Raw genomic sequence first — 10,100 nt, forward strand, 5'->3', positions numbered from 1 at the left:
GTATTTGGTCATGTTAATGATGAGGGAAGATCCTGGAGAGGTCTTAACCACAAGGAGTTCCAATGTTTAGACACCAGGGTATGAGAAGAAACCAGCTAAGGAAACAGACAGAGCAGCCAGTAAGGTAGGAAAACTAAGAATGATGTGTTAAGAGAAGTAAAGTTTGGAAGTCATCAATTACGTCAATGCTGACAGATACAATTATTTCATTTTACCACATGTATTGTATTCTGTCTGTTTAGGGTTATCTTGCATTTATATCAGACTTCTGGAATTTGTTTGAGAAACCATTTCTAACATTGCCTTATTATCAAAACAAAGTTCTGCTGCAGGGCACAGGGCACTGGGTCATTAGATATGACACCGCCTGAAGGAAGGTCTGGAGAAGTATCTAAAGTGCATCAGCGTAAGCAGTTTTGTCACTGGCCCTGTAAATGTCCTCAGCGGAAGCCTGATTGCCCTCCTGGAGTGAGCTTGGTGAGGGATGGCTGTGGATGCTGCAAAATCTGTGCCAAGCAACCGGGGGACATCTGCAATGAAGCTGACATCTGCGACCCGCACAAAGGGCTGTACTGCGACTACTCGGCAGACAGGCCGAGGTACGAGACGGGAGTGTGCGCATGTAAGTGTCACCTTCTGGACTGCTGGAAAGGTTGAGTTTAGAGAGAATTTTCTTCTATAGTTTTTAATTTGGAATGATTATAAATAAATGATCCAAATATAAATATGAGGTGAGTTTATAGTTTTCACGTACCAATGGGATTGGCTCCATAATATTGGACAGGTAAAATTAGCAGATGCTTATACATATTCAAAGACCGCTGTCATTTTTCTCACATTTAGGTGATTTTGCTGTTCTTCTCAGGTAATTGCTCGCGTGATAGAAAATAGAACTTATGAAAATAGAATCTGACTTCTTAAAATGCCACAAAATGAGAGCTTTTGTTAATATTGGCAAAAACAATCTGAATTTGGCCCTTTCTCATAACTAAAAAATCATCTTGCTTAAAATGTACACACTACTTTAATTTCAGCTTTTTCAACTAACTTTTCACTATAAAGGATTTGTGAAAAAGCAGATGGGGTTATCCCAAATCAAAGTGTGACTTCTTCGTGATTCTTCTGGAGACTGATTCAGACCATGTAAAGCTACAATGCATTGACAATAATTCAAGATGCCAACTTAGTATAAAAAGAATTGTTAAGAGGAATATTCACATCCATTGGGCAGTTTAGTCACTCTATAGAGAAGTTTAAGTGGGAGGGAAAATTACTACCAGAAATTCGGTTGTGAGTATGGAATGAGAGTACCTTTGGAGTCTCACTGCTTGTATAAACCTTTAAGTTTGGTGCCTGTTGCCCCTGACAGAACTGCACCATCCTGGTCAAGAATGTAGGTTTTGGATTCAAACTCTGACTGCCCAATCTACTAGATAAGTAACCTTGAGCAAGTTGCTTTCTTAACCTCTCTGTGCCTTAGTTAAGGCCCATACGCTTCCTATCTCATAGAGTTGCTAGGAGGATCAAATGAGATAATGATGTAAAACCTAAAATACCTAGCACAATGTGTAGTGTGTGGCAGGCTTCCAAAAATGTTAACTACTATTATTATGAGAATTCTAATGGGAAAATATGATCTATTGAAGACTCTGGCATCCAGGACACCCCTTTCTTCCAAATAGTGCTGGATAAATCATTTCATTAACAACACTTACTGAGTATTCACTACTGAGTCAGGCACAGTGGCTGGGAGCTGGGGACACAACAGGGCAAAAAAGAGTTACAGGCCCTGCTCCCCATGAAGTTAAAGTCTGTGGAAGACTGATCTTTCCACAAGTAAAGTGGAAGGTGTTATAACAGAGCACACCCCACCAGAATGGGGATAAGATAATCTATAACTGGGGTAGACAACAAGATCCCCAGCCTGTCTGGGTAATCAGTGCTCTATTGGAACATAGCTATGCCCATTCATTTACACATAGTCCAAGTAACAGAGACAGTAAAGGCTAAGATATTTATTCTGTGCCCTTTACAGAAAAAGTTTGCTGACCCATCATCTAGAACAATGTTTTTTAAACTTTTTTTTGGTCTCAGGATCCCTTCAGAATTTTAGAATCCCTTTAGATCCCTTTAGAATCTTAGAATTGAGGACCCAAAGAGCTTTCCTTTAGGTGGGTCATTTCTACCAATAGTTAATGAATGAGAAATTTAAAAATATTTATTAATTCAAAACTAACGATAAACTCACTATATAGTAACAGAAACAATGCATTTATGAAGAAATCCGTATTTTCCAAAATAAAAGTTACTTTAGCTAGAAGAGAGGCATCATTTTACATTTTTACAAATCTCTCTAATGTCTGGGTATAAAGGAGAGCTTGATTCTCATATTTACTTCTGTTTTCAATCTGTTGTGATATGCTGTTTGGTTGAAATATATGAAGGAAACCTGGCCCCAAACATAGCTGGAAAAGGAGAAAGTATTTTAATAGGCTTTTTAGGTAATTGTGAATGTTCTTTTTTGACATTATATTAAACTTGACAAGTGGTAGTTTTTAAAAAGTCAGTTGCATTGGCAAACCTGATACTAGACTAAGGTGGTGAATTCTCTTCCTAACGTGCTCAAATGACTTTTGAGAGATGGGGGTTTCAGAGAGAGAAAGAGCTAATTGCGAGGCATGAAGCAGGAGATTAGATGGCATATTGGCCTAAACTGTCTCCCTGAGTCTAGGGAGTTGGGTTTTTAAGGATTCTAACAAAGGGAGATGAAGTCATTACAATTTCCATAGCAAGTATAACCAGATAGTCAGAGTTACTATCATTTTGATAGCAGGTATAGGCAGAAACAATTTACAAAAGTAAAGGACTGAAACTGTGCTGGAAACAGTTAATGGTTGGTTCTGAGCTGATTCAATTCCGTCCGTTACTATTAGGGGATTTGCTCTTATAAGTTACTTTGATAAAAAAATTTAAAAAAATAATTTAAAAAAAAAAGGGATAAAGGTAATACCAGCTGCTATAAACACAAAGCACAAGAAAAAGGTTTTGACAATCATTATCAGAGATCAGGGCAATTGGATAATGATCCAGAGCTTTCAGATATTTCCTTCTATCCATTCCAACATTAAAAAAAGAAAAGAAAAAAAGAATATTTATGTAATGATTCAGTAGTCAGAATCATTTGTTAAATCCTAACTTCTCGGTTATGTATTTAAAACTGTAAACATGAACTTTTTGAGCTGTGACATTAAAATCCATTGGTCTGGTTATTTCACATTTCTGGTTAACCCAGATGGCAGCATAAGTGTTATAACAGCGCATAGCCACAAGGATGGGGCTCCAGGATGCTGTTCCCCACAGAACCTTTGAGCAACTAGCAAAATCTGGCAGAACCATCTTCCTCAAAACTGCAGAAAAACAGTTGAAGAGTCGCAGTAATCTGACAAGTGCTGAATCAGGAAAGCACAGCTTTAAAAATGGTAGACGCTTGTGTTCCTCTTTCTGGCCCCTTTCCCCCCCTCTCCCTGGCACAGTGTGGAGCAGGCTTTGTTCCCATAGTACGTTCCTGTCCTTGTTCTGGAGGGGGCAGAATAACCCCTATGTACATACTGGGGTGGTTGTATTTGTTATCAATCTAATAGCCTGAAGAACTGTATCGGGAAACTCATCTCTGGCTCTCCCTCTCAGTACTTGCTTTTCAGGCAGGAGCAGCTTATGGACAGCTAAAGCAGTATAAGAAACAATTAAGTCAAAGTGGCTATGGGCAAAGGATCACCAGCTTTAAGAAGCACAATAGAGGAGTGTGTGGTGGTGGTGGTGGCAGAGGGAGTCAATTTTATAAGGAGAGGAGGGGACATTTAGATTCCTATAAATAGGAGAATTCCTAAAGCCATGAGTGAGCACAAGCCCAAGACAAGACACAGGCTCAGAAAATACAGAGAGGACCCTGTACTTCACTTTCAAGTCAGGCTGATCTTCCTGAAAGGAGTGTAAACTCTGAAGAAGAGCACCAGCCAACACAGAGTCAATTTGCAAGGACCATGAAAGGTGATTTTTGCTTTCGGTTGCGTGTTTTTGTTACCTCCTGTCACTCAAGGAGATCTCTGTCATATTACCAGGTGGATACAAACTTAGGGAACATACAGCTAAGGGTCTCAATCCCAGAATTAACACTTTAAAATATTAAAATGTACAGTGTACAACAAACAGTATAAGACAGATAAAGAAATAGGAAACGATGGCCCATCCAAAGGAACAAGGTAAAAATTCAGAAACCATCAATGAAGAAGACAAGATTTTGGACATACCAGACAAAGATTTTTTAATAAATGATCTTCAATATGCTCAAGGAGATAGAAGAAACCATGCAGAAAGAATTAGAGGATATTAGGAAAACAATGAATGAACAATATGAGAATCTCAGTAGAGACAGAAATCATTAAAAGGAACCAAACAAAAATATTAGATTTGAAGACCAAAATAACTGGAATAAAAAATCCCCTAGAGGGTTTCAACAGCAGACTGGAGTTGGCAGAAGAAAGAATCAGTGAACTCAGACTCAAGGCACTTGAAATGAGTCAAGCTGAGGAACAAAAACAAAATGAATTAAAAGCAAGTGAACAGAGCCTAACAGACTGGTGGGATGCCATCTAGGGTACCAATATAAGTATTATGGAAATCCCAAAAGGAGAAGAAAGGAGCAGGACTATTTATAAAGAAATAATGGCAGGAAACTTCCGAAATTCAATGAAAGACATAAATAGGCACATTCAGGAAACCTAACAAACCTCAAATAAGATAAACTCAAGAGAACCATGCCCAGACACAGAGTAGACAAAATTGCTGAATGCCAAGAACAAGAAAAGAGTTCTAAAATCCATTGTCCTATCTTGTACCTGGAATGAGTCTTTAACCCATGAATAATTTTGTAGTTTCATGCATCGGCCATTTGGAAAATATTAGTTTCCTGAGTTGTGCAGATCTTCCAAATGTTATGTTTAATTATGAAATGTTTAAAATCATATTAACTAATATGTCCACCAATCTCATCAGAAAAGTCTATATATATTGGGTAGCTGTCAAGATGTAAGTGGCAGATACACAGTTTCTAAAATTCTAATTTTTGCTTGAAAACTCGAATTCTGCAATTGTCAGTCATTTTCCTTGAAGTGACAGGCTCATTGTTTTTATTTTCAAGAAAATGTCTGCCAAATACCCATATCTGAATAAACATATTTTATCTGTCAGTCTTTCTTCAAATAAAATTACCATTAAAAAGTGGCAAGTTCAGTTTGCAACTCAAACAATAACCCAGGTGCTTTTCCTCAGTACAACTATTATACCTTGGTATGTAGCAATGCCTTTTGCATACTTCCCATTTTGTTGCACAGAATATTTAAAAGATGTGTACTCAAATGCTGAAATTTAATAAAATTAATATTTTTTACTGCATTATCAAGAATATTCTTAAGTAAAACTGGCTTTTGATTTTTTAAGTACAAGTACATTACCGTGAAGAACACAATGACTACCTGTACAATTTGGAAACACTGCCTTGATTCATATTAAGGTGCTAACAGTTTTAGCCACCATTGCTATCAGTACAAATGTCCACACAATGAAAAAGGTAGATCACATCTCAGTATTGTGAAAAGTCTTGACATTGCAGATTCCCTGAAAGATCCTCAGACATTTCTAAAGGCTATGTGGACTACACTTTGAGAAATGCTGATCTAGAAGGTCACAAATACCTCAGAGGAAGTAAAAGACAAGGTCAATCCATTTCTCTTAACAAAAAAAATCAATATAACTTGCAGTAGTCTAGTTAAATAAATTACGGTTTCTTCAGTCATTAATTTGTCTTGACTTTCTGAGAATATATCCTAACCTGCTGTTGGGTATCTGGGGAAACATCAGGTCTCACAAGCAGAAATTTAAAACCCATCTCTTAGATTTATAATCATCTCACTCCTATACTTATGCTGACTTTTGTTTTTTTAATTAACTGTATACCAGAACAGGACTTTTTCTTGGTCTTAATTCTGAAAGTGACCTCTGTTTGGAGTTTATAGCCTGAAATATACTGAAAATGCTTCATTTTATTTCTTCTGTTGTCTAAAGATGTTTTATGAAAGAGTTCCAAATGGAACCTGAGAAATTGAGACTTATACTTTATAAAGGAGATAACATTTTCCTCTTAGGTTTATAACTGCAGGTCTAGGCTATCCCAGGCTATGGCTTCTTTGTTCTCTTCTCTTTTCAGACCTTGCAGCTGTTGGATGTGAGCTCAATAAGAAACATTATCACAATGGCCAAGTGTTCCAGCCCAATCCCCTCTTTAGCTGCCTCTGTGTGAGTGGGGCCATTGGATGCACGCCTTTATTCATACCGAAGCTGGCTGACAGTCACTGCTCTGGGGCTAAAGGTGGAAAGAAATCTGATCAATCAAACTGTGGCCTGGAACCATCACAGCAGCAACCCTCAACAAGCTACAAAACAATGCCAGGTGCTCATATGTAGAAAGGTCTTATATTTTTCAAGCATAACTTTTAGTGGTTTTCCTTCATGTTCCTTTCATGTACCGTAAGTACTCATTAAGTATTTATTGACCCATGCAGTGTGAAATTTAGTTTGAGTGTGCCATCTTACTAGTCTTTGCCTCAAACAGGTAAATTCTAAGTATTAAAAAGGAAAATTTATAAAATTTTAAATTTTCCTGGTAAAATATTCTAGTTCTTAAGCGATTCCCGGTGCCTGCCCTTGTAAAAAAAAAAAAAAAGAGTTTATTAGGTCAGAAAATTCTTCTAAAATCTCACTACATCTGCTTATTTCACTTAATCTCTTTCTTAGGAAAACTGATCAAATGTTTTCCATATGCACCCTGGAAAAACTTGTATTTGTATTGTTATGTTATGGGGAAGAAGTTTGAAACATCTAATTCCAAAAATTTTACAAGGCAACTTTTCAATACGATACAATCAGAAATAGAAGGCCACAAATGAAAAATTATATTTAAGAATTGTCATGTGTTTTGAACTTACAATTTTTCTAAAAATAGAAAACTGATATAAAATTATTTCATTCACTCTGAAAATGAAGCTCATTGATTAGCAACCTCTCTCTCTCTCTACATATGCACACATTTTTTAGTATATTGCCAGGTATATATGTAGAGTGGCATACATAAGTGAGATTCTTTATTATTTATCTTGAGCACGTGGCAATTTACAGTGAGCTTAAATATATTCATAAAGCTTGTTCTAAGTTAGCATCTTAAGTGGCAGAGTATTTTGGATATAGGAGCTTCCAAAATGTTAGAAAATCCAGCACAGATAAGGAAGGGCTCAGAAGGGGTCCTGTTAATATCTGGTTCCTCTTCACATCTGCACTCATCCTGAAATTAGGAATGCCTTTTTCTTGATGTTAAGGGTTTAATGGATAAAAGTGCCATGGAAATACAAAATATTTTTGTATATGCTAAAAAATCCTAACTTTGAACTTATGTGGATATTTAATAAAAGACCAAATCTATGAAAGAAATATCCTCAGGGACTCCAATTATGTCAGTTAATTTGAAAAAATTTTGGTTGTGATTAATTTGCACTTACCATACATAATTACTCAACTAACAGCATGACACTACTAATGCTCTAAAACTCTGAAATTATAAGTCAAATTGTTCTTTTCTCAGTTAATTTTCTGTATTGGATGTGAATGACTCAATCTAAGACTCTCCTTAGAACCCCTGTGAGCCTCCCTGTGATAGACATTATTTTGGAGCAGAGCTTTCTACAAGGAAAACCCTTTGAATCAAGTTCAAGTTGGTTTCCATGGAATTAGAGCGGTTTCAGTGGCTCACCTGGAGCATGGTAGGGGTTGGCATCTCAGTCATCTTAGTGGTTAGTGCTTTGCTATAAAAAAAGTGATAAAATCTGCCCAAGTGCTCTCTGGCACTTGAGGTAGTAGAGCTAGATAGATTGCAAAGAAGTATCTCTTCATCCTCTCTAAGGTCTTTCCTCCAACTGTGGAATTGTATATATGGGCCCAAGCAGGGGCTTGGATTTTAAAAGTAACCACAACGTCAAAAAAATGCATACTTTTAGAGATCTATTTGTGATAGTAATTTATATATTTAGCTAATTCCAAAAGGCCTAAGTTGGAATCTAGCTTTTGCTTGAACAATACGAAGCATGCAATGACATAACACTCCATGCTTTTCTTTAATTCTCACAAAACACAAACCTTTTGCTTTTATAAAATCTCTTCTAGTTTTCTTGCTTTTTAACAAATGTTAAACAAATCCCTGAACTGCAATTCTTGGCTTAACTTTAAGTAGGGTTATTGGTAATGTGATAATCTAACCTATCTTTATTTATTGCAGATGCAAGCCAAGCTTTTAATCTGCTTCCTGCATTGAGGTCTTTAAACTGCTGTCTACTTTCCAGGTATCTTCATGTTTCTGCTTCTCCCACAGTTCTACGTGCAATTTTAAGTTCCTACTGTTATAAAACTGAAAGCAGTATCATTTTATTCAAAGAGTACATATTTTGAAACAACTGATATTTCCTTTCAAAGAGGCTTTTTTTTGGTTTTGTTTTCTGGTCTTTTAGTGTGCTAAGTTGACATTTTGAAGTAATGTATCCAGAATTTGCTATGTTCAACTGCAGACTCAAACCTCAACATTATTCCCAAAGTGTTCTTTTTTAGGATGCACATTAACCTTAAGGAAATGCCTTGAGACAATAAACCAATATGTAATTTGCTTAAAATGAACCAAGGGCCTGATTCATTCATGAATAGCATAAGAAGCTCCTACATGGAGATGATAGAATTATTATGCCCTCTTTATATTTTCATTATTTACCCCCCTACGCAAGCTTATCTTAAGCATCAGGCAGTGGAGTGGTTCTGTCTATCCATCACCTATAAACAGATCCATTCATCTATCCATTCCCCATCTTTTTCCATAAGTGATTAGAAATGGCTAGCCAAGTGTGTATGTATGGGGGGAGGGGACATCACATGTGCCTGATACCATAAGGAATGTGACAATTAAGCTGAACAAAATGGATTAAACATTTGCAATGACTTAGTATATAATGATTATCTACATTGCTTAGTTCAATGTAATTTTACTTCAATTCTATAGAGAATTTTTAAAAACTAGAAACAAACTAGAATTTGTTTAACTAGATTAAAACAAAGTGGAGGAAAAATAACTGGTCCCACTGACAGTCTATTACTCAAATATAATTTTTGTATGTTACACTTTTGATATATTAAATTTAACATTAAGACAAAACATTCTGGTTAACATCTTGCATTCCCTAATCCTACTAACATCCATTTCAACATCTGTGAAAAATAATAGCAAGAGTGAGGCAAAAACCAGGGCAAAGGCAGATATCAATCAGAACATAAGCTTGGGTTTAATATTCAGAGGATGGGCTAAGCAGAAAGAAGAAAATGGGGAAATCTGTTTTTTTTTTTAAAGATAAGGTATTTTTATTCTCTTTAAAGAAATGTAAAACTTGATTGAAAGGTAATCTGGAGAGTGCAAAAAAAGATAGAAAATTGAATTGGACCATAATTTTTTTCTATTCTGAGTTACATTATCTAAACATAAAGATTTAACTATTTCAGATTAATTACCTTAAAAATGTGTAAAGTATCAGTCTATGTCTCTACGCAAATACATGTATGTGTACATATGCACTTTCCCTCCTCTATTTTAGCTTATAGGAACCTCCCACTTATGCGGAAAAGAAAATGTCTTGTGCAGGCAACAAAGTGGACCCCTTGCTCCACAACGTGTGGGATGGGGATATCTAACAGGATAACCAATGAAAATATCAACTGTGAAATGAGAAAAGAGAAAAGACTGTGTTATATTCAGCCTTGTGACAGTAATATATCAAAGACAGTAAAGGTAAAGTTTAATTAGATTCAAATTAGAAGTGAGAATGAGAGGATGTGAGTGTGTGTGTGTTTTGGAAAGTGGAATTGTGAAGTGGTTTTTGGTTCTTAGAAAAATAAATGACCTCATGATAAGTCTAAAGTCAAAGTAAAAGGAAAGCAGACATTAATCTAAACATACTTTG

At 36.1% G+C, this 10,100-nt stretch overlaps 1 protein-coding gene across 1 annotated transcript; it reads left to right on the forward strand.

Moving 5' to 3' along the window:
* The first annotated feature begins 350 nt into the window (after nucleotides 1-350).
* CCN6 (cellular communication network factor 6) lies at nucleotides 351-9,817 on the forward strand. The gene is made up of 4 exons (XM_077162693.1): nucleotides 351-622; nucleotides 6,263-6,505; nucleotides 8,381-8,444; nucleotides 9,735-9,817. Exons 1-4 carry the CDS (start codon nucleotides 358-360, stop codon nucleotides 9,739-9,741), a joined length of 579 nt encoding a protein of 192 aa, XP_077018808.1. The 5' UTR covers nucleotides 351-357; the 3' UTR covers nucleotides 9,742-9,817.
* The last annotated feature ends 283 nt before the right edge of the window (nucleotides 9,818-10,100 follow it).

The sequence above is a fragment of the Tamandua tetradactyla genome, chromosome 5, assembly GCF_023851605.1.
Source record: "Tamandua tetradactyla isolate mTamTet1 chromosome 5, mTamTet1.pri, whole genome shotgun sequence".
Lineage (NCBI taxonomy): Eukaryota > Metazoa > Chordata > Mammalia > Pilosa > Myrmecophagidae > Tamandua > Tamandua tetradactyla.

Coding starts and splice junctions, on each gene's coding strand:
- CCN6 (XM_077162693.1), top strand. CDS start 358: ATGACACCGCCTGAAGGAAGGTCTGGAGAAGTATCTAAAGTGCATCAG. Junction 623..6,262: donor CGAGACGGGAGTGTGCGCAT/GTAAGTGTCACC, acceptor TTCTCTTTTCAG/ACCTTGCAGCTGTTGGATGT. Junction 6,506..8,380: donor AAGCTACAAAACAATGCCAG/GTGCTCATATGT, acceptor TATTTATTGCAG/ATGCAAGCCAAGCTTTTAAT.